Raw genomic sequence first — 24657 nt, 5'->3', positions numbered from 1 at the left:
GATTTCCCTGGTGGTCCAGTGGTTAAGACTCCAGGCTCCCAATGCAGGGGGCCCAGGTTTGATTCCTGGTCAGGGAACAAGATCTCGCATGCCGCACCTAAGAGCCCACATGCCACAACGAAGATCCCGCGTGCCACAACTAAGACCCAGCACAGCCAGACAGACAGATAGATAGGTAGGTAGGTAGGTAGGTAGGTAGATAAATAAATAAATAAAAATAAACAAACAAAGGACAGATTTTCCAGCACCCTTTACCCCCCCACCCTGGGGGTGCTTGGCATCACTGTGGTTCAGGTGCCATCTCTGCCCTTCAGGGGACAAAAAAGGCTGGTGGTGGAGGCTGAGGTGAAGGACCCCAGGCTTAGGTTAATCCCAACCCTAGTGAGAAAATGTTGGGTCCAGGCACTTTATTCTTTTTTTCAAAAAAGATTTATTTATTTATTTATTTTTGGCTGCATTGGGTCTTAGCTGCGGCACGCAGGATCTTCGTTGGCGGGACCTTTCATTATGGCCCGGGGGCTTCTCTCTAGTTGTGGCATGTAGGTTTTCTCTTCTCTAGTTGTGGCACATGGGGTCCAGAGCGCGTGCGCTCTGTGGTTCGCAGCATGCAGGGTTGAGGCACGCGAGCTCAGTAGTTGTGGTGCACAGGCCTAGTTGTCCCGCTGCATGTGGGATCTTAGTTCCCTGACTAGGGATCAAACCCATGTCCCCTGCATTGCAAGGAGGATTCTTCACCACTGGACCACTGGGGAAGTCCCCAGGCACTTCTTAAAGTCACATATTCCACCAGAGAAGGGACACTGACAGACTTGGTTCACATCATCAATTCTTAAGCAATCAACAAGGAAACAAGTAATGGGCAGGCTCTGTCCATCGGGATATTAACAGATGGCAGGCTTGGTCCACTTGTTTACCAGGTGGGGGTGGGGGCTCAAGCAAATCCCCAAGTCAGACCAGTGAGCGTCCCCCTGTCCTGCTCCCTTAAGGGGACACATGTTCTACACACTGTACTGCCTGAAGTGCATTTACTTTCTGGTTCACTAAGAGAGTGGTTAGAATATAAGGAAGGGTAGTTTTGTCACCGACCAGGAACCTTCCCAGAATGAGACACCAAAAAAGGACAAAACAAACTTGACCTTGCCTTACATGGTAAGGTGCATTTAGAAGCAGCACAAGGAGCCTGAGGCATCAGGGGAGGTTAACAGGAGTAGAAGCTCTGGGGCCGGGCTATGGTGCACCCTGTGGCATTCAGCAATCTGTCCACAAAACCACAGCGGCCCCTGCTGGCCAGAACATTCATCCACAGGGCAGAAGGCCTTTCTGAAAAGGGGTCTGAGACAGAGCTGTGCTTCCAGCATGGTCAAAGATGCCTGCTCTCCATTTCCTTGATGGAGTCTACAGGGAATGAGGTTTACATACTCAGATCCAGAACATACTAGACCAAAACGTACTCTGATATCCTCTAAGCTAAATCCAAAACATGAACTTGAGTCTGCAAATTTCCAATTCAGACCCTGTTCCTATGCCCCTAAGGAAACCTGACCCCTCATGACCAGTCTTTCTGGCTCCTGGGGCAGCAGTGGGCCAAGGAAATGACCATGGCTTTCTGTCCCTGGTTCTAAACGACTCTCACTGACCACTGAGGAGGGAACAGACGCGCACATACCTTCTGGGTGGTAGTTTCCTTTTGTATTTGACTCTGCCGCAACTTTTTCAATAAAACGAGTTTTGCTTCTTCTAATCTTAACTCTTCTTTTAGTTGCTTAATCATCCTTTCTCGTTCTTCAGGACTGCTTTTCTACAAGGGCAAGAGAACAAGGGTTGAGGGGGAGAGCTGGGGGCCGGCGAACACAGGCTGTTCCACTGCGAGATGGTTCCCCAGCATGGGGACAAGGCTCACCATGAGGGCCTCAGTGCTGGTCTCCTTCAAGGCATCCTCGGTCAGCCCATTCACCCTCGGGCTCGCAGGCTGCTCGTTGTCAGAGAGTACGATCACGTCGGGCGAAGGGGCTCTCCTCTCGGACTTCATGTCACTGTGGAACAGGAACAGTCACAGGTTACTACCAGAGCGTCCCGACTGCGCTGGACGGCGTCCCCTAGAGCCCCACCCCCACACCCCGCAGATGCCTGGATTCAGACGCAGACACAACAAGGTGGCAGCAAGCAGGGCTGCCTCACCAGACCTCCCCACCACCTGCCCACCCAGGCTGCCTTCTCTCACCGCACTCACCACGGGGCACTCAAATCTGCCAGTTTGCGGCTGAGCCCTTCAAAAGCCGGGACTGTTCTTGGTAACCACTTCTGTGTCCCCCGGGCTGAGGATGCCTACATGTCTGAAGGTGACACCGTCATTTTGAAAAACACCACGGCTCCTATCTCTACCATGTAGCTCAGTACTGAATAAAAATACTGGGTCCTGAATCTTGGGCCTCTTGCTAGGGCTCCTACCTGCCCGTGTTGGAAGCCACCTGATGGGGCGTCCAGCTCCCACGCAAATCAGCCTTTCTTTGCTAAAGCCAGACTCGCTAACAGCCCTCACGCCCGTCCCAGGAGACAGAGGGGCTGATGCACATGTTGCCGGCCTACATTCTAGCTCCCCAGCATGGGGTGCCACCACCTCACAAGGTGGCCAAGGCTGCCTGCTAGATAGTCCTTCCTGGGCTACACGTGGCCTCTTCACCCTGCCAGTGGCAATGTGGCAGTAGTGGCTGCATGTTTTGAAACCGACTGGAACATGGAACATTTTCTCTCACAGATCTGGGTACTTTCCACCCACCTGATTCACTCACAAACTAGTTCCCAGCCACCTCTGCCCATTACCCTCTGCCCTCTTACGCCAACCCTACCAGCCAAGTCCCCTAGGACATATATGCACATCTAGTGATGCTGGACTTCTGCTCTGGCATTGCTGACCCCACACATAAGGACCAACAGGTCCCAGAGACGGTGCTTAGTCCCGAACCAAGCAGCTCTGTTTGCTGAGGGCACAACATAAACTTTCCCTTGAGATATGGCCTCAGCATTTGTGTCGAAGGAATCAAATCCTTCTATCAGCAGGAAAACCAGCCAAGGACTGAATGTGTCCACTAGGTGGCACTGTGGCCCAAAGAACAAACTCGATGAAGTTAACTGGGAGTAACACCTCAAAGTTGTCCCATTCCTTCCGGCTGAGCGGGGACAGAGTTATAGATGGAGGACTGGTGTTTTAACAGCCCACTCAACTGCCCTTTCGATTCCCAGAGTGAGCTGTGTCTTCAGGGAAGGATGGGCACAGAGGACCAGATACTGCATTCCCTAACTCCCGTAGCCCCTCAACCCGCAGTGTGCTTCCCCAGGCCCCTCCTAGAGCAGCATGGCTGCTGCACCTCAACAATACCAGACCTGACCTGATTTAACCAGCACAGCTGCTGGATGGTCTTCCAGAAAAGAGACCAGGAGAGTGAACAAAAAAAGGCTTCCATTTCAAGGTATAGAATCCCCTCACTGTGGTTAGCAGCCCACGTTCTCAAGTCCAGAAATTGGCTGGCCGTCTATAAAGTAACCCGGGATGTCTCACTAGAGCCTCATCAAACTAAAAACCAATGCAATTCGGGAACCACCACACTTTCAAGTCTCCGTGTCTCCCTGCTGACTGCCAACTCTGCCCAAGATCAACTTTAAAGATGACCTCGGGGGACTTCCCTGGTGGCGCAGTGGTTAAGAATCCACCTGCCAATGCAGGAGACATGGGTTCGAGCCCCGGTCCGGCAAGTTCCCACGTGCCGCGGAGCAACTAAGCCCATGTGCCACAATGTAGCCCCCGCTCGCCGCAACTAGAGAAAGCCCGCGCACAGCAACGAAGACCCGATGCAGCCAAAAATATTAAAAAAAAAAAAAAAAAAAGACCTCGGGGCTCCAATTCCGGGTTCTGTGGACACGCACACAGGCACTAAGCAGACACGAGCCTCCAGCACAGGAGTGCAGCCACTGGTCCCAGCCCAGGTGGGTTCCCAGGCAGCTGGCTACACACGGGCAGAGAAGCAGCCCAGGCAGAACCACATCTGGAGTTACAAACTACAGGCGCTTCCTGAGCAAGAGCGCTCTGAGACAACGGTAACTTGCAGGGATTTATCACTTTTTATCACCTCAATGAGGATGTGCACGCCTTCCAAAGGTGAGATGTCTAATAAAGCTCAAATTTGCCTGAGGGAAGAGGGTAGGGTTAGGGACTGGGACCATGTTGAAGCTGAAGCTCCCTGAGATGGTCACTCTGACCACAGCACTCCCAGGTCCCATCTTGGACTGAGACTAATCAATAACTCGTCCAAGAGATGACATCACCTCCCATCAATGATCACTCAGCATCCCAGCAGCCAGCAGGGAGTGAACTTCCTGTATGCTAATCAGGCCACCAAAAAGTCATGTGACAAAGGCATTTCCCTCTTTGGTCATGTGACCCTTTAACTGTGCCTTCCAACGTGAAAACCATGGCAACAGCCAGTTCTAACCAGTTTGTGACACGCAGCCTTCATTTTGAGAAGTGAGGTAGGGTTCAGGTGCTGTCAGGAAATGGAGGCGCCAGCTCACCCTGGGGCTGCCGGGCTGCAGGCATTTCCTGTGTGGTGCCGGCCCGTTCGATTGTTACAGGGACCTGAGTCACCTCTTCCAAACACAGAAGGGTCACCAGCCCCGCTAGTTTCCAAGATGAAAAACTTTCCTAAGTTCAATTTTAAAGCAAAGGTGCTTCAAGGCTCTCATTACTTTCCCAGAGGGTTCTTTTAATTCAGGGAAAAGAACACGCATTTGACAAAGGCTCAAAATTATTGTGGGCATTCTTTTTTTAAAATGTATTTTAAATTATAAAACCATTTAGGCCAGGAGAACAAAGCAGAGGAAATCTAGCCGAACATGCCAGGGGAACAGTTGTAGTGGCCAGGTGTACTGCCTCAATTCAGGGCAGCTGCCTGGGCACCAAGTTTATTTAGAAGCTATATGATTTCAGGGCAAATTCATTAAGCCTATCCTGCCCATCTTGGGAACCCTTATATAAAATATTATGATCCGGGGACCTCCCTGGTGGTCCAGTGGCTAAGACTCCACGCTACCAATGCAGGGGGGCCAGGTTCAATCCCTGGTTAGGGAACTAGATCCCACATGCTGCAACTAAAGATCCCACATGCTGCAACTGAGACCTGGCTCAGCCAAATTAAAAAAAATTATGATCAGAAGAGATTTTACATGACCGACAAAAATCCCTGGAAGCAGGCTAGGCTGTTAGCAAAAATGGTCTCACTACCTCCTCCCCTGTATACCGGCCGTGGCTAAACAGAGTTCTGTTACCTGCCCAGAACTTTCACCAAGTTTCCTAAAGGGAAGGCAGGGATTATAAACTTAACTCATGACAAGATCCCTCCATTCACAGCACCAGACTACCATCCCAGCTGCTAACCAATTAGCAGTCAGTGTGAGGTTAATATTTACTGTCTCACTGGCCTGTGCCAGGGGAAGTAGTCTCAAGGGAATGCAGCTCTGACCTTTGCTGTTCTCAATATGGGCCTGCCTGATGTCTGGGGAAGGCACACTTGATCCACACTCATTCATTTACTCACTCACTCACTCCAATTTGCTGAAAGCCAACCTAAGAAGCAGGTGCTTTGTCAGGTAGTGGGGAGAAACCCCTGGATAAAAGCAGTTCCATCCTTAGGGTCGACCAGGATGGGCAGACACAAAACCAGGAGGGGGAGGGGCAGATGGGAGTGGACCACCACCTGCCTCAGCCCACTGAGCAGCAGAGCAGCTTCACCAAGGCACGTTACTACCCCAGACCTGCTTGATCAAAGCCTGCACTTTTATAAGATCCCTAAGATGCCTGCACACACTAGGGAAGCCGGGGACGAGGGTGGGCCAAATGAGGCCTGGGGACAACAAACTGCTCCTCAGGGCTAACCCAGGGAAGACAGCAGCGCTGGTGGCCAACTACTCCCTGATAGAACCCTCCCTCTTCCCCTCATCTTTTGGGCCTGGCTGGGCAGGTGGTTGCTGTTTGCTGGGTATGGCAGGTGCGGGGGAGAGGCTTTTCCAGACCCAGCGCCAGTTTCAGCAAACATTAGTCTTGGCCCCACCAGACCCTCCCCCAGGGCATTCCTCCCTCTAGAGCCCATTCGGCCCTCCCAGGCCCACAGCCTCTCCAGCCCTCAGCCCCTGAACTCCAAGATGCTGCTCACATGTACGTCCTGTCGTGAGCTCCTCCCACCCTCACCACCATCCCCTCCAAGGAATGTTCCTCCGTCATATTTCTCATCTCCCTTGTGAGGCCCAACTCACACTTCAAGATGCGCTTCAAACCACCTGTGCCCTCAGAAAAGGCCCCGGCTGGCCAAGCCCCGCCCTGGGACCGTGGTCAGCACTACCCCACTGTGCTCACGGGACCCGCCCCCGCAACAGCGTGCATGTCTGGGGCAGCCTTCTTCGCCCTGCCTCTAACTGTCCATCTTGGAGGCAGGGAGCTTAGGGCAAAACTCTGGGAGCTTCCACTCAAGGGCAGCACAAGCCTGAGCAGAGGCACTCCCCTGACAGAGACCAGCTCACTCACCCTCACCTCAGCAAACTATCCAAGAAAGTGCCTTGCCCTCCTACAAGGTGCCATTATGGCAGCCCTGCGCTGGCTCAGTTCACCCTCCCACAGCCTCCCAGGGTAATGCTGTCATTGCGCATTTGATAGGCGGGTTCCCCCACCCAGGGCTGGGGCCAGAGGTCACCACAGGCATAGCAGCCAGGGAGCCATGGTCCCACCTGGAGCCATCTCCACAATGCTGGGGCCCTACAGCTCCCGGTGAGGGCCAGGATGCTCCTAAGGTGGCCCGACAAGCAAAGGGCTTCCCACCTCCCCAGAGCCAGAGGGACAGGACCCTCCTCCTAGTGCCATGCTGGGTGGTGGACAGGCCACAGGGCTTCCTCCCAGAGCAGGCACTGTGCACCAAGCCTACACACACTGAGGGGAGGGGGAGAGTCACACCCTTACAAAACCTCTCACTTGGTTCTGCCTCTTGCAAGTGAGAAGCCCAGGGTAGGACACTTCCCCCTCTGTGCCCCCTACAAGGATGGGGACAGTAATTCCTGCCCCACTGGGTGGGGTTTACTGCGTGAGGTGAGACCTCAGTGCCAAGGAGGCTCAGATGCCGTAGGAGGCCATCAGGGCAGTTCAGGCCCCAACCTCTCCTGAGGCAGTAAGGGGCTGCTTGTTGTGAAGGTCAACTCGGCACACAGCAGTCAATTGGGTAACACGTGAATATTCTCAAACCCGGTGAAGACAGAGATTGGGCCTACTCTGTGGGTGCTCAGATGACACAGCTGGTGTGCACCTACCTCCTCCTCTTCCCTGCACCTGGTTCCAGGATGGGGCCTATGAGTTCACAAGGAATCTGCAATGCCTGTAGACTGACCGATCACCTCGCACATGTGAGCAGCTCTTTCCACACGCACACAGATGCTGCACTGGTAAAGGATGTGCAAACTCACTTAAAAGGATTTCTGGGACTTCCCTGGTGGCGCAGTGGTTGAGAGTCTGCCTGCCAATGCGGGGAACACGGGTTTGTGCCCCGGTCCGGGAGGATCCCACATGCCGCGGAGCAGCTGGGCCCGTGAGCCATGGCCGCTGAGCCTGCGTGTCCAGAGCCTGTGCTCTGCGGTGGGAGAGGCCACGGCAGTGAGAGGCCCGCGTGCCGCAAAAAAAAAAAAAAAAAAAAAAGGATTTCTGAATTCTGTGTCATTATGTCTTGTCAAGCACTAGGCCCTGGAAGTCCAACTCCTAACCTATGAGTCCAGGACTCTGGTGGATGTTAAGGAGGAGTCCTAATACACCTGGTTGACAAAACCCTGTACAGAGGACCACCGCACTACACCCTTACGAGGCCATCCATTCAGTCCTGAAGAGCACCGTGGAGGTAGCTCATTCCAAGTGATCCATGCCTCCCCATGCTCACGTCCTCGTGTCCGGTCCTATCCCCAGGATCTGGGTTAGTTCTGTGGCTCACTCTCTGAGGCCAGGAGTGAGGAACATAGAGGAAGCAACGATGCAAGCTTTTGAAGCAAGGTCACAGCCTCAAAAGCTTGTGCTTGTGACTTCCCTGGTGGCACAGTGGTTAAGAATCCGCCTGCCAGTGCAGGGGACACAGGTTCAGGCCCTGGTCCGGGAAGGTCCTGCATGCCGCAGAGCAACTAAGCCCGTGCGCCGCAACCACTGAGCCTGCGCTCTAGAGCCCGTGAGCCACAACTGCTGAGCCCGCACACCTAGAGCCTGTGCTCCGCAACAAGAGAAGCCACTGCAATGAGAAGCCTGCTCACCACAACGAAGAGTAGCCCCCCTGCTCACCGCAGCTAGAGAAAGCCCGCACGCAGCAACAAAGACCCAACACAGCCAAATATAAATAAATAAATAAAAACTAATTAATTAAAAAATAATAATTAAAAAAAAAAGCTTGTGCTTGGGCCCTTGGAACATTTGCTCTGAGAGACCACCCCAGAGTAGGATGCCAAACTAGCTGCTTGCAAAGAGGGTCACAGACACAGACACAGAGACGGGCCCAGCCATCCCACATGAGTAACCAAGCCACTGGGGACACCCAATCCAGCTGACGTGGGACTACAAAGATGAGAACCCAAGAAGCTGCACCCAGCTGGAACCAGCAGACCTGACAGATGATGCTACACCAATACAGTTACTTTAAACCACTAAACTAATGGGGCCGGCAGCCCAGCTCTGCCCCCAGCGAGCTGGCCTACGCCACTATAATGCCATGGCCTCCCTCAGACTCAACAAGGCCACCTACTCTAGACGCTACAGTACCCTGGGAGAGAGAAGGTGGGAAAGAAAAGGTTTACTCAAGTAACCATCCCTGCTGAACCTCAAATCCCCCCAAAAGGACCAGCAGTACTTCTCTGCACACAGAGGCTGCCCGGGGCAGATGCAGACTTGGGAAGGGATTGGAGCATAGCTCTAGGACTGCCCAGCAGGAGCACAGAGCTGCCCAACAAAGAAAAGGGGGTGTATATACAGAAGGTCCCACAGGAGAGGAGGGGGCCATCCTCAGGTCTGGGAGCCACTACCAGCGGCTTCAGGCACTACCAGGAGTGGTGTCTGAGTCAACGCTGGAAAGCAATTCCATGTACTTAATCCAATGAGCACTCCCATTCCAGAAATACTTCTAGAAACGTCCTAAAGAGAGAAAAATACGACGTTTATCACCAGTTCCCAGGTTAGTCCTACTACCTGGTAACATTTCACTGGCAGTTCCCAGTTGCATATTGGGCATCTCCGCAGACACACACCACTGGGATCTTTCACAGCCGTTTGGGCATGGGAGCTGCTCACTGGGACCCCATGACACCCCACCCTCCTTTCCCAAGAGGCCCCATCCACTCAGACACACCCGATGTGATTAGAAAGGGAACCGCTGCATGCAGACACAGGTGCGCCCCAAAGCCGAACACTTGCTTGCCCTTGGGGTTGGTAGGCACTGACGGGTGCCTGGTCCCTGCCGCGCCCCCCAGAGCCCACCTGCTTCCCGCCAGCCCCAGCCCCTCAGCTCCCTCGGCTCCCTGGGCTCCCCTGCGCAATTCCCCCAATTCCCCCTCGACTCCCTTCTTGGCATCCATTACCACTTCTCCCAGCACTGTAACTTGACACCCTGTTGGCTGGGATGTCAAGACAAAAGCCCAGAGCCTGCTTTGTGGGGGCCAGGAAGTCAGAATACATTTTGCTTCTAGGCCACAGAGGCCATGGAGGTGAGCAGCTGGGACAGGATTTTTGAAACCCAGCCATAATTCTTCCTGGAGACTCCAGGTCCGGCTATCTCTCTGGGACTCCATTATGGCCCACCCTGCCATGGCAACAGCCGAACATCTCGGAAGAAAGGAAGAGAGCAAGTGTGACCAGGGTCTGGTCCCGAGAGCCCATCCCCCAACCAGGGCCCCCAGCACAGAGGCGGGCAGTCCCAGGGCAGAGGCAGCTGCAGTGGAAGAGCACTGTGCCATCAGCAAGGCCAGGAGGCATCCAGCCTGTCCTGCTGGGGATCCTTCTAGGAACACAGGAGCCCCCAGAAGTCACACAGCCTGGCTAGGGAGACCCAGAGGACCTCACTGGGACTGGAAGCAGGGATAGGGGCCAGTTTTGGGGGCATGCAGAGTCGATGGAGAAACATGCCAAGAATGGGCAGAAGGGAGTGTTCCCTGGGCCAGCAACTGGCAGTGGCCCCACAAAAAGACCCTGACATCAAATGGCAATGGGACAGCCTGCAGGGCCAGCACCCACCCAAGGAGGTCACTGCAGCATGACCCTGCCAGCAGGCAACATGTTCCAGTCGGGTCACCACCAGGAAGGTTAAATCCGATTCAGCACGCTCTCTGCTCAGAAATTTGGAAAGGGGCACTTATTAGAAATGACCACATAGTCAGAACTGAAATGCTGACTTATGTCAGATTTGGGAAAATCACCCAGGACATTTGCTGACCCTTTTTGATGGCCATCCCTGTGCCAACCACCAAGATGCATGCTTCCATGTGATCGTCTCAACTGCTCAACTGTCACCCACATCACCCACATCCACAGGTGCGGAAAGAGTCTTAAGAGAGTGATTTCCTGAGGTCACACACCCATGGCCTGCGGATAACCTGGGCCCACAGCAGGCCCAGCCTCCTATGGACCTCTGGCAGGCCTGGTCAACTCTGGCACGCCAAGGTCTGCCAGGTGTACTCCACAGTGCACTGGGACCTGGGCCTCCTGTCCTAGTCAGACCAGCTGGGCACCCATAGCCTGAAGGGGGCTAAATGGCATCCCAAAAAGGAGATGCAGGGCAGGAAAGGGTAGGTCTCACATAACTGTCAGCTGAGGCCTCTAACTCAGGTTATCAAATACCATTTTTGGACTAGGTTAAAAAGGGGGAAATATTTTTATTTATACTTGAAGGATGCTGGATAGCCACCAGCATCTGCATGCCAAGTCTCTGAGGTGATAAAGAGATGACAGTGCGAGGACATGGATGTGGTCCTTGGACTTGACTGGGAAACAACTCTTACTACACATGGACCGCTACCTGCTTGAGGAAGCTGCGTGGGGTTTCAGCACTCGGGAATCCAGGCTTCCAAAGGGCCTGGGCCTGGGGAATTAAGGTAAAAAGGAGTGTGGGACCCCTCTGCTGGTCACAGCACTATCGCTAGCATCGCCTCTTTGCTCTGTCACCGCACCCGCATGCCAGGCCAACGTTCCTCCAGGGAGAAACTCAGGAGCACGCTGCAGCACGGAGGGACTCCCTACACCAGATGAACCCAAACACACCTCCTGGGATGCCAGCTTCCTCACCGACTCACAGCAAGTCAGCTGTGTGCAGATGAAACCTCACTCGAGAAACAAACACTGTTTTCCAGCTTGCAATGACCACAAACTCTTGTGATAAATAGAAAGTGCTCTATTTGCCCGGAACTTTCTTGCCCCCTCTTAAATATCTGTGTTTCAAACTGCTGGGTCCTGCCCCTCCACGCCCTGGCAAATCCCAGGGGATGTCCTCCCAGCACGGCTCAGGTGTCCCCCACCCACCCCACCTGACCTGCCCCAGCTGCTCTAAGCAAAGCAGCTGTGAGACTCCGCCCAGGTCAGCCATGAGGACTCTGGGGGGCTGGGCACTCGTCAGTGGCTCCTGGGACCTGGCCCAGTCACCAAACCTCAAAGAGCTTCAGTTTCTTCATCTGCAGAATGGGATGTCACTGACCATGAGAGGATGCTGTGAATGGTAAAGGGCACAGAAAGTGCATCTAGTCAACGGATGATGACCCCACCTCTCTTCCCCATCCTTGCAGAACATAGTAATGTGCACACTCAGGGCAGCCCCCATCACCTTTTCTGCTATAATTTAGCTCTGAATTGATTCATCTGGCCACCTTCCCTGCAATCCGAGGTCTCTAGGGACAAGATCCCAGGCTGAGGGCTTCTCTTCCTCTCACTGTCTGACCCCATCAGGCCATTAACCACTGTCCTGCCTGAGATGTGAGCTCAGAGTCCTGCCAGGCATCCTTGCTTGTGCCCATTGTGGACAGCCTGCCTGCGGTCCTCCCAGAGTGGTCCTCAGGACCCCTTCAGGGGCTCTGCCAGGCTGTTGTAACATCAAGATGACATTTGCCTTTTTCACCAAGTCAGGAGAGCTGCACCAAACTGTGCCAAGACTCACGGTGTCATCACGCTGTAGGCAACGCCCTGCATGAAGTACAAGCTATTGATTTTATTAAAACTCAAGCATTTGAGAACATGTCTTTTTAATATTCTGTGACAAGATAAAGCACTCCTGTTGCATACAGAAGCAGAACAGATATGCAGGAAAAAAATCACACGTTTGAGCGTTCATGATGCTTGAAGGAAGGTCGGACAGACATGCTGTGGTTATTCAGACTTGGGTGTCTGGCACACACTTTCCCCAAAATGGTCAAAGCAAAGCCTGTTCACTTCAAGGAAAACAACCGATAATATGTCACTAATGATAATGTCTGAGCTTCCAACAAGCAAAATGTAGAATTTTGGAAAATTTGTGAGCCCAAGAGCTTCCCAACAGATCGGATAATTAACTAATCTGATTCCGCGATACTGTAAAATGAAATATATCAGTATTTGAAAGATCTCTGTAACTCAGTAAACTAATATTTTCTAATGTTCGATGGTATTACAAACTCAAACATGAGTAAAAGATCATTCAGGGAGAGAAAAAACAAATCTAGGCAGAAGAACCCAAAATAATTTGTGTAGACGCTCCACTCTCAAGGTGGCGCATGACTCCGCATCCCTTTCCTTAGGTGTGAGCTGACTTCCTTCCAAAGGGCACAGCACGGAAAGGGAGAAGGAAAGTAACTTTACAATGAAGACACCTGACATACACCCAGGTGATCAAGGTGTGACAAGTCACACTGATGGCACGTGCCCTGGACACACGTGTGATGAGAAGGGCACTTCCCCTCTGAGGTCCTCCTCTCCAAAACCCAGTCCAACCATGAGAAAAACACCAGACAATTCCAACTGAGGGCCATTCTACAGAACACCTAACTCCAAACCGTCAAGGTTGTCAAAACCAAGAAAGTCTGAGAAACTGTCTCAGCCCAGAGAAGCCTAGAGACATAATGACAAAAAGTCATGTGGGATCCTGGAACAGAAAAGGTATGTAAAAAAACAGGAAATCTGAATAGACAATATAGACTTTGGTTAATAGTAATTACTCGTGACAAATGTTCCACAGTAATCTGTTAACAATGAGGGAGACTGGGAAAGGGTGTGCAGGAACGATCTTCGCAAACTTCCTGTAAATCTAAAACAATCCTAAAATTTGTTTTTAAATTCTTCTGTTCAGGGACTTCCCTGGTGGCGCAGTGGTTAAGAGTCTGCCTGCCAATGCAAGGGACACGGGGTCGAGCCCTGGTCCGGGAAGATCCCACAGCCACGGAGTAACTAAGCCCGCCACAACCACTGGGCCTGAGCTCTAGAGCCCGCCAGCCAACTACTGAGTCCGTGTGCCACAACTACTGAAACCCGCACACCTAGAGCCCGTGCTCCACAACGAGAAGCCACCGCAGTGAGAAGCCCGCGCACCTCAACAAAGAGTAGCCCCTGCTCGCCGCAACTAGAGAAAGCCCGCGTGCAGCAATGAAGACCCAATGCAGCCAAAGATAAATTAATTAATTAAAATAAATAAATAAAGTTAAAATGATACTTAAAAAAAAATTGTTCTGTTCAAGGTGCAAGAGAGACTGACAGATTTTAATGTAACTGAGTACAAAAACTTCACTGATAATCGAGGTTTCAGAGTCTATAGTGCAACTAACCGTTAGGAATGGCCACTCTGTGTTTTGGTGTCGTATTAAAGGAAGAAACACACAATTATCCAAGACTAACCAAATACTCCTCCCTGCTCAAACTGCTTCTCTGTGTCAGGCTGGATTTTCTTCACATGCTTCATCCCTAAAAACTTATCACAAGAGACTGGATGAAGAAGCAGATATGAGAATCCAGCTGTCTACTTATTAAAGAGATCTGCAAAACAGTTATTTTTTTTATAAGCAATGTTCTTTATGCTAACATGTAATGGGTTTATTATCGTCATCTTTAAATAAATAAGTTATTTTCAGATTTTCTAACACAGTAAATGTCAACATATTTTCCACACGACCAAAGGTTCTCTGGGGTCCAGAGATGGAAAAGGGGCTACACCAGTGCTTTCGGCAAAGGGTTTCCTGTCCCCATCACAGATGCCAGTCTGAGCAGAGGTTCCCAAGTGCAGTCCTCCTGACATACCACAATCCACGTGGTTTTTTCATGCTGCCAAAGTTGTGTTTTGAAAAGCAAGACGTACTAAAAATTTAATAGGACTCACCACACATACACGCTGTAATTTCCCTATAAAACCTATTCAATTATAAGACAACAAAATTTGGTAACCCTGTTCCTGTGGCCTTAAAAAGCGGCAACTGTACAGGCCCCACAGTTACCCAGTTCACAGAGAACTTGCCACTGCCCAGGGCAGCTTGGACACCCTGCATATGCAGATGGGCAGGCCAAGCACAGACTTCCCGTAGAGGCAGGTCAGGCACCCCAGGCCCCCAACGCCAGGAAACTATCCTGCATCTCACGCCCCACTCCCCCCTTATGCCGCACTGCAGGCAAAGGCATCTCCTCTCTCCTCCAGCATGTCTACCTCTGTTCTCACATGCAGGCATCCAGCAAACTTCCAAGCTCCACCCACATCCAGAGCATCAACTCTCCCTGCTCCAGAGGGTGGTCCATGGGCTGCATTTCCCAGCCTGACATCCGGCTCTGCTCCCACCGCCATGGGTCTTCTCAGGCCCTGACTCCAGGCAAACACAATGGCTCCAGGGAGCTAGCTGGATGCCCGAGCACCCCTATTTCTGGGCCGTGAGCTCCCCAGGACATGCCACCCGGACTGCTCTTTCCCACAGTGCCCACAGATACCACACGTGCCTGGATTGGTTGTTCTCTTTAAAGCACTGTTGTGTTAAAGCTGCTTTTGAAAGCTATCAAGGGCCTGCTTTAAGGAACTCTGCATGTCACCAGATTTCAGTGCCCCCTAAGACCTGAAGCTTTTCAATGTGATTACATCACAACTATTTTTAAGATTTAAGCTCTAAAAATAAGCACTCTTATGGCTTGGGATCCAAGGAAGGGGACACACAGTAACGTCTGGTATGTCTCCCATCTCTCCACCCATCAGACGCTCCCCACCTCCTTCGCACTCCCCGCCTCCCCCGGGCGGGCCCATCCACAGAGCTGGATCAGCCACAGGGAACTCAGCTCCCCTCTCCCTCATTCTTGGACACCTGTGAGTCCCAAGTCTCCTTTCCATCAGTGCTGTGACAAACCTTACTGGACTATGCCTCACTTCAGAGGAGATGGTGGGCTCCAAGGGTGGGGTGAACTGTCCTGGGCTACACAGGGGTGTGAGTGAAATTGAGCCGTCAGACCCCACATTTTTTTTAACCACCTGCTATCCCCCGCTCCCTTTCAGGCTCACAAATTACAATTCGAGTGCTCATCTTCTTGAGGAAAAAACCCAGAAATCTCTTGCAATCAGGCCAGCTCTCTTTTTCCTCCAGGGCACACTCTGCTAACTGAGAAAATACTCCTCTCCTGGTATAAATCCTGCTTGCCCCACCTGGGGTGACACACGGTATGTGTGGGAAGTGCTGGGTATTCACTCCTGCTTCTACCTGTTCTACAAACAGAGCTCCCTTCATCCTTCTTCTCCACCAGGTTAGGTGGCCATGAGGGACAGGATGGGATCCCTCAGGCCAGCACACTCGCCATCCCCACCCCCAGGGTTGGTTATGGTTCCGGTACACCTGCTCTCCTCATGTCAGAGAAACTGACTGTAAGATAAAAAGCAATGTATATAAAAGCAGAGCCTCCATGGCAGAGGGCTGGCCAGAGACCCTCCCTCATGTACCACTATAGGTAGAATGTTTAAACCCACTACAGCAGTGAGGGCATTGCCTGTCAGCATGTGGCAAAGCACCAGCAGGAATACATGCCATGAGAGGATATCAGAAACTGCAATTGCAGAATTATACTGAATAATTTCAAAATAAGGAAATGATCTGCTTAATCTGCCAATCTGCTTAACTCACACATGTGTGAAGAGAAGAGTTCCTGACTGTTAAACAAACAAGTGCTTACAGCTACTATCCTGATGACTGTAGACAGTGGCTTGCTGGTTCCTGTCAGGGCAGCCACACAGTAATATCCCCAGAAGGCTGGCACTATCCAGTGAGAAACCATCCCCTCCAAGGCCAGAGGAGGGCGCCGTAAAGGCAACGGGGAAGTGGCAAAACTGTGGAGCTCCTTACCTGTCACCAGGCTGGCTCACAATATGCCCCATGTGAACTAGGTCACTCTAAGAGTTAGAAACAGGGCACCCAGAGTCTGTCACTCTGCCATCCAAAAATAATCTAATGATTTTCAGAAGTACAGGTGAACCCCTCAAAGTACAATTATTACAAACCTGGGATAAGATAACGGCCCAGAATAAAGACAGGTGGACAGAGGAGAACCGGGATGAGGAGCCCCAAGGGAAGGGGAGAGGCAGCGAATGAGGAGATGGAAAGAAGTCACAGAGGTTTGGAGAGGTGGCAGCTGAGGCAGGGGAATCCAGAACGAGGAACCGATTTCTGAAGGAACGTACCTCTCAGTTCAGCTCTTACGTGCTGAAATGCAAGCAGGCTATGGATTTCTAGTTGGAACTGATGGAGCTGCTCCCCAAGGCTGCTTGGCCCCTCCTGGAAGCCGCCCAGCCGCAGACAGGGAACTAGCAAGTGAAAGGCCAGCCCACAACAGGTGCTGGGGAGGGGCTGGGCTCCCCAAGAGCCTCCCACAGAGTGCCAAAGCCCCCCCACACACACACTGAGGGAAGTAATCGTCACACAGAAGGAACAGGCTCCTGGCTGCGTGACTTCCAAAGCTCTCACACTGTGGCGGGGGGGGGGGGGGGGGGGGGCTGTCAATCGCTGGCGACTGTAGGAGGAGCCAGGGTGAGGGCCACAATCACACTCACTCAGGCTGTGAGAGAACCAGAGCCCTTTCCAGAGCCATCACGCCCACAGCTGTGTAACATTCCCCTGAATCACTCAAGGACGCACATTCCAGCAGACAGCTGGCCGGTGGGTCAGGCACAGCTGCAGTGGAGCATGGTGGGGAGAACAGCGTAGGAGGGGGGCTCGCGTCTGCACATCGCCGTGGAGGACCCCCACCCACACCCACGCGGGAAGCTGGCGCAGCAACCATCGCTGGCCTCACCCTCTGTCATGGAAGGGAGAGGGCTGATGGTCACACAAGCAGGCCAGGACCTGGACTCAGACCTCTCTGAAGACTCCATGGCTAAAACTGTAAAGCCTGACAACACCAAGTGAGGATTAAGTTAGCTGGACCTCCACGCCTGTGAGAGTAAAACCACCCAGACATTTTTGGGGAAAGGCATGGCAGTTTCTTTAAAACAGCTCAATACCCACCTACCCTGTGACCCCAGCAATTTGACCCCTAGGTATTTAGCAAGAGAAATGATGATCGATGTCCACGCGAAAGACTTCTACGGGAATGATCACAGCACCCCAAACTGGAGACTGCCCAGTATCGGTGGACAGGCGAGTGGACAACTATGCATATCCATGCGGGAGTCCCTCAGCAAAATGCTGATACACACAACAGAGATGAATCCTAATCACGTGGAGTGAGAGAAGCCAGACCCCACCAAGCACATACTCTATGATTCCATTTCTAGGAAGTTTGAGAAGAGGCAAGATTGGTGGAGAGTGGGAAAATACACCCAGTCAGGGAGGGCAGGAAATGTATGGATGGCTCCAGGGCACTTTCTGGGGTGATAAGGTTCTGTACACAGGTGGATACATGTGTGAAAACCGCAGCAGGAGAGGCATACACAGCAGGCACCAGCAGTACTTCCTGGCAGGGCAACGCAACCCCGGGTTTACTGTATCCTCCTTCTCCCAAAGGCCGCTTGTAAAGCATGTCCACCCAAACAAGGACTCTATAACTTACGGAGTCATCTTGGAAACATTAAGTGATGCACATACCTTTTCCTGTGGACTCCATTTCTACACAGAACAGAACAAAACAAGGCCATCCACACAATCCAACATTACAGATGACAGGCGGAAGCACTATCATGTTACTTTCAGGTTCATTTTCACTTTGGAAGAGGACTCGGGCATTAACATGGGTGTGGATGACATGCCCCACACACCACACTCACCACTGTGGGTGGCCAAGCCCTGTCTTAAGAGCAAATGATCTACCATTGAGAATCCTAACTTCTATACAGTGTCGCCCTCCACTACCAAAGTCCGAAAAGAAAGATGGGGCAGTGATTCTGTCATCAAGGATACCGGCTTCAACAAAGGTGCCCTGCTTTTGCAGCCTTGGTAAACAGAGAGTGTACTTCTGGTGCATTTTACAGTCTGTTAAACCTTGCAAGAAGGCAGAAAGCCAGAAAAACTAAAGCCAAGAACAGCTCTAATGGCTCAGGTGCTACTGCCAGCTCCCAATAGGCCACAGGTCACTCGGTAGGGATAAGAACACACATCAGAGTCCTTCCCACCCACACCATGGGGCAGACCATTGGTCCAAGTAAAGCCCTGTGCCACAGCAAAAGAGACACACGATGCAAAGCAGGGAAGGAAGAGGTGTCAGACAGCTGCCTGAAGACCACGCACACCAATGGAAGCCAGGGAGACACAGTCACCATGACACCTGCCCCACACATCCATACAAGACCCACATGGCTGGCTGTCGAGCAGCAGAAATGGGGCTCCAAGTCTGCCCCTGCCCTGCCTGTGAGACCCTGGGAGCCCAGCCTTGTTTCCTCCCAGGTAAAATGAGGAAATAGAGATGGACTGCTTAGGCATCCAGTGACTTCCATCCCTAGGTGAGCCACACCCCTAAAGTCGAGGCTCCCCAACACCTCTGCATATTCTTTCAAGATCCAGTACCCTGAAAAACAGCTAAGTCAGATCCTGTCCCATCATTTCTGCCCCCAGGGACGAGCATGGTACCTGCCACAGACAATCCAGGGAGAGTTGGCGCCTCAGAAAAAGGCACACAAAAAAACATTTTCAGTGAAGTATGGGGGTGGCTAATCATGAAGTTCCCACCCCACACAGGCCCAGGGCAACCAAGGGACCCAGCCCTAACCTTTCAGGTGCAGAACCTCTGGAGAACAGGCTCATGTTTTACTCAGTTAAATGTTCCTCTACCCAAGAGGGGAAAAACAAAGCTCTTTTCACCTGTGTGTGGCCTAGACTATTTTTGAAGATCAACAATTTGTGACAGAAAGAGAGTCTCCTCTATAGGAAAGTGCAGGAGTGGAATCTATTTATCTCAGAAACAAAACAGAGAACCCAAAACAGCTTCCTCTGCCTGTCCCAGCTCCAGACCTCATCCAGCAGTCCAGACTTGGGGTAGAGGGAGGGCAGCACATGCTCATGAGCTTTGGGTTGGCCTCACAAGACCAACAGGATCAACCTCCAGCTCTGCGGGGTTTTGTTTTTCCCTGAGCACACTGACGGATGCCAGAACGGAAACCAAACTATTTTAACCTCATTTATATTTTTTAACATCCATATTGAGGTATAATTTACATACCACAAAATTCATCCATTTTAAGAGTATAATTCAGTGATTTTTTAGTAAATTTAGAGTTGTGCAACCATCCCTACAATCCAATTTTAGAACACTTCCATCACCCCAAAACGTTCCCTTGTGCCTGTGAACAGTTAATCACTGCCCTCACCCACCCCCAACCCCTGCCTCAGACCACCATCTGAATGCTGTCTGTCTCTGTAAGTTTGCTTTTTTGGATACTCCCTGTAGATGAAATTATACAATACATAGTCTCTGGGTCTGGTGTCTCCCCCTCGGCATGGTGAGTCTGAGCTTCATCCATGTTGCAGCACAAATTGGTAACTCGCTTCTTTAAAATTGCTGATTAGTAATCCACTGCATGGATATAGCACATTTTGTTTATCCGTGGCCTTCTGGATTGTTTCCACCTTTCTGCCTGTTGTGAATCATGCTGCTATGGACACCCATGTACCTGTCTTTGTGTGGACACGCTTTCATTTCTCTCAGGTACCTTCCTTGGACAGACTCTTGGGTCATGTGGTAAGTTCATGTCTAACTTTCTAAGAAACTGACAAACCGTTTATGCCATTTTACATTCCCACCAGCAATGTATCAGGGTTCCAGTCTCTCCATGTCCTCGCCAACACTTGTTATCATCCTTTCTTTTTTTTTTTTTTTTTTTTTAAAGAGCTTTTATTTATTTATTTGGCCGCGCTGTACAGCATGCGGGATCTTGGTTCCCTGACCAGGGATCAAACCCATGCCCTCTGCAGTGGAAGCGTGGAGTCTAAACCACTGGACCACCAGGGAAGTCCTTTGTCTGTCTTTTTTTATTACAGCTACCCCTGAGACTTGTTTTATGGCCTAGCATATGGTCCACTCTGGAAAATGTTTCATGTGCACATGAGATGTATTCTATAGATGCCCTTTAGCCAAACAGATCAACAGTGCTCTTCGAGTCTTCTAGAATCTTGCCGATTTTCTGTTTAGTTGCTCTACCAATTGTTAAGAGAGGAGTACTGAAATCTCTTTTTTCTTTTTTTTTTTTTTGCGGTACGCGGGCCTCTCACTGTTGTGGCCTCTCCCATTGTGGAGCACAGGCTCCGGACGTGCAGGCTCAGCGGCCATGGCTCACGGGCCCAGCCGCTCCGCGGCATGTGGGATCTTCCCAGACCGGGACACAAACCCGTGACCCCTGCGTCGGCAGGCGGACTCTCAACCACTGCGCCACCAGGGAAGCCCCTGAAATCTCTATAATTTATGAACTGTCTATTTCTCTTAGCAATCCTATCAGTTTATGCCTCAGATATTTTGGGATTCTGTTGTTAGGTACATATACATTTGTTACTGGTATATCTTCCCATGTACTGTTAAAAAATGTCCCTCTTTGGCTCTAGGAATATTTTTTTGTCTTAAAGTCAATTTTATCTGATATTAATACAGTCATTCTAGTTTTCTTATGGTTACTTATGGTATATCTTTCCTCATCCTTTTACCTAAGGATCTAACGGTTGTCTCTTATAGACAATATATAATTAGGAGGGCTTCCCTGGTGGCGCAATGGTTGAGAGTCCACCTACCAATGCAGGAGATACGGGTTCGTGTCCCGGTCCGGGAAGATCCCACATGCCGCGGAGTGGCTGCGCCCGTGAGCCATGGCCGCTGAGCCTGCGCGTCCGGAGCCTGTGCTCCGCAACGGGAGAGACCACAACAGTGAGAGGCCTGCGTACCACAAAAAAGGAAAAAAAAAATATATATATATATATATATATATATATACACATATATATATATATATAAAATTAGGCTGGATCTTGCCTTTTTTATCTGCTCTGACAATCTCTGCCTTTTGATTGGGGTGTTTAGACTACTCACATTAAATGCAATTATTGATCTGGTTGGATTTACATTTATCCTTTAGCTGTTTGTTTTCTACATGTCTTCCTTCTTTTTTGTTCTTCTGTTCCTCGTTGACTGCTTTCTTTTGTGTTAAATATTTAATGTACCACAATTCTTCTGTTGATTTTTTTAAACTATATTTTAAAGTTATTTTCTTAATAGTTGCTCTAGGGATTACAATAAGCATTTTATTAACAATACAGTCTGCTTCAGATTAACACTAACCTGATCCCGGTAAAATATAGAAACTTTACTCCAATACAGCTCCATTTCATTCCTGTTTTGTACTGCTGTTGACCCGTATATCACGTGTCTATATATGTTATAAATACAACAGATTGTTGTATGCCTTTGGTCAACTGCCAAAGAGCTATGGTTGTTTTTGTCAATTCTATCCAGTGTTATGGCTAATGCTTCATATGATGTTATGTCTTTTAACTAAGAAGAAATGAGAAAAAAATGTCTTTTCTATTAGCCCACATATTTACCATTTCCAGTGCTCTTTATTTCTTCCTGTGAATGTACGTTACCAACATGTCACTTCCTTTCAGCCTGAAGAACCAGCAGGTCTGCCAGCAACAAATCCTCTCAGTCTTTGTTTATCTGAAAATCTCTTTTTGCTTTCGTTTCTGAAGGAGAGTTCTGATGCACTGAGAATTCTGGGTTGACAATTTTCTTCTTTGAGTACTTTGAATGCCATTCAGTTCCCTTTTGGTTTCCATTTGAATGTCTCAGGTGAGAAGTCAGCTGTTAATTATATTAATGCTTCCCCTGTATGTGATGAGTTGTTTTTCTCTTGCTACTTTCAAGATTTTCCCTTTTTCTCTGGCTTGTAACAGTTTGACTCTGATGTGTCTAGGTATAGATCTCTTTGTATTTATGCTACTTGAGGTTTGTTAAGCTTCTTGGATAAGCTTCTGCTCAAATACATGTTTGGCCATTCTTTCTTCAAATTGTTTTTCTGTCTTGCCCCCAAACATGTCTGCAACCTTGGGCTAATACAGCCACTGTCCCTCCCCACTTACCCATCTCCAAAACTGTCACTTTAACCAACAAGGCCATGGGCAGGGCTGCTGCCCACCACTCTAAATTGAGTGAGCCCCTTCTCACCCCTGCAGAGAAGCTGTTGGTCCTTACAGCCTGCACTGGCTAGGCAGAACTTCCCTACCAAGAGAGCTGGGGAGAGGGCATGAGAGGAGCCCCAGGTCAAGTGCCACATATTCTCACCATTTTTACCCAGAGTTCAGCAGTTTCTTAAGCACAAACACTTCGCAGATTGTTGTGTGCTTCTTGTCAATTTCCAGAGTGTTGAAATGGCTGATTTTGGGGGGTCAATTCTGTGCTGCTTCATAGTTGTTTTTTTGGGGAAAGGATTTGACAATTTCTCCTCATTCAATCACTGCTGGAAGCTGCCCTCCAGCCCTGATTTATTTTGAAAATAAAACACACACACATTGGGAGACTAAGTCAGAAAAAATGCCAAAGAGAGATGAAGAGGGGAACTGCAGAGAAGGAGAGAACTGATCCTACCATTTTATCGATATCCTCATGCTCTAAATCTCCCCAATGTCATTTAAAAAAAAAAAGAAAAGTTGTATCTTGGTGATTTTAATTCACCAGCACTTCCTTAAAGAAAAAGGAAATTCTCTCTGCTAGGAGCCACCAGAAACCCCCCTCTAGCCTTCAATATGCCTAAACTGGGTCATAAGAATAGCACAGCATGAAAGAAAGAAGCAGTTTTTAAAAAGAGCCAAACAAATTCTAGAAAAATACTATACAGCAATGAAAAGAGTAACTATTCCTACATTCAACAACATAAATAAATTTCACAAACATTATGTTGAATGAAAGCAAGCAAAGGGTACAGACTACATAATTCCAATTACTTAAAGTTCAAAAACAGGAAAAACTAACCTGTGCTGTTTGAAGTCAAGAAAGTGGTTACTCGGAGGGTAGTGACAAGTGGGCATGAGGGCGCTAGTAACGTTCTATTTCTTGATTTGAGCTACAAGGATGTGCTCAGTTTGTGAAATGTACCAAGTGGCACATGCGTACTTTTCATTATGTATGATATAACTCAATTAAATAAAATTCTCTATATGGAGGTTCCCAAGGGATGAGCCAGACACTCTCAATGAGGATCCAAAGACTGCCTGCTTCTAACACAGAAACCATGGCCACTCACTCCAAAAAAGATTACAGTTTTAGAATGGCTCTGGGCTGGACTTGATCCTATTATTCTGTCAAAATTCACAACTATACTTCAACAAACTAGACAGAACACTCTATGTGAGCACTCAAGGAGACACTAGCTCTATATGTGACGTCGTATTTTAAGTGAAGCTTGAAGACTGAAGGGTAGTTGTTACCAGCACTTATTTCCCTCACCACATGCCATGCACCAGGGTCAATTCTGGGCACGCATCTGTCACCCAGAGATGCAGAGCACAGATTATCATCCATTTTACAAATGAAGTAGCACGGGCCAGTATCATCTGCCCAAGGTCAGTCAGAGAGTGTGATCTGAGCCCCACTCTGCCAAAGCCGGGCTCCTTCCACAATCTCACACTGCTTCAAGAATGCCCTGGGGTCTCCCTAGTCCCACAGGAGGACCCCTGCTCTGTGTGCCTGGGTTAGTCTCTGTCTTTTGCTCTCTTACATTCTTTTATGCTCCTTCAACACTTAACCTCTCCCTCACAATTCACTGGCCTGCCCTACAGGGGAGCATGGTGATTACAGGAAAAAATGTAGACCAGGAGCCCAGGAACACAAGAGGGACCCAGTAAATCTCTGCAAGTGTGGGCTCCTCCTTCTCTTCACCCACCTGTGACATTCTGAAAGGAAAGGGAAGGGAAAGCAGACCCAAACTTAAAATTTTATTTCTAGAACTTTAAAAGAGGCCTCTGGTTTTAGAACAGGGACTGCAGAAAGCAGAGCCAGATAAAAAAGGCCTTTCTGGGTAGCAAGAACACAAAGCACACCACCCCAGACTAATACGCTTCCCCAGTAGGAGGGGGTTAGATTTTCCCATTTATCTCAAGGCGTAAGAATTTTTAAAGCTGAGAAATACTGAGTCAGACAATCTCTGAAGTCCTTAGGACGCCAAC

At 49.9% G+C, this 24657-nt stretch overlaps 1 protein-coding gene across 7 annotated transcripts in view; it reads right to left on the bottom strand.

Annotated features, from left to right (window-relative positions):
- GATAD2A (GATA zinc finger domain containing 2A) overlaps positions 1–24657 on the bottom strand; it is an 88086-nt gene that overhangs the window by 14278 nt on the left and 49151 nt on the right. For all 7 annotated transcript variants that reach the window (XM_082651857.1, XM_082651858.1, XM_082651859.1 and 4 more), the window contains 2 exons: positions 1901–2033; positions 1667–1798 (listed from right to left, as the gene is read on the bottom strand). In XM_082651857.1, coding sequence (XP_082507983.1) covers positions 1667–1798; positions 1901–2033 — 265 coding nt within the window. The remainder of the gene's footprint in view (positions 1–1666; positions 1799–1900; positions 2034–24657) is intronic.

The sequence above is a fragment of the Grampus griseus genome, assembly GCF_964374135.1.
Source record: "Grampus griseus genome assembly, chromosome: 3".
Lineage (NCBI taxonomy): Eukaryota > Metazoa > Chordata > Mammalia > Artiodactyla > Delphinidae > Grampus > Grampus griseus.
This window is presented reverse-complemented; position numbering and strand designations above follow the sequence as displayed.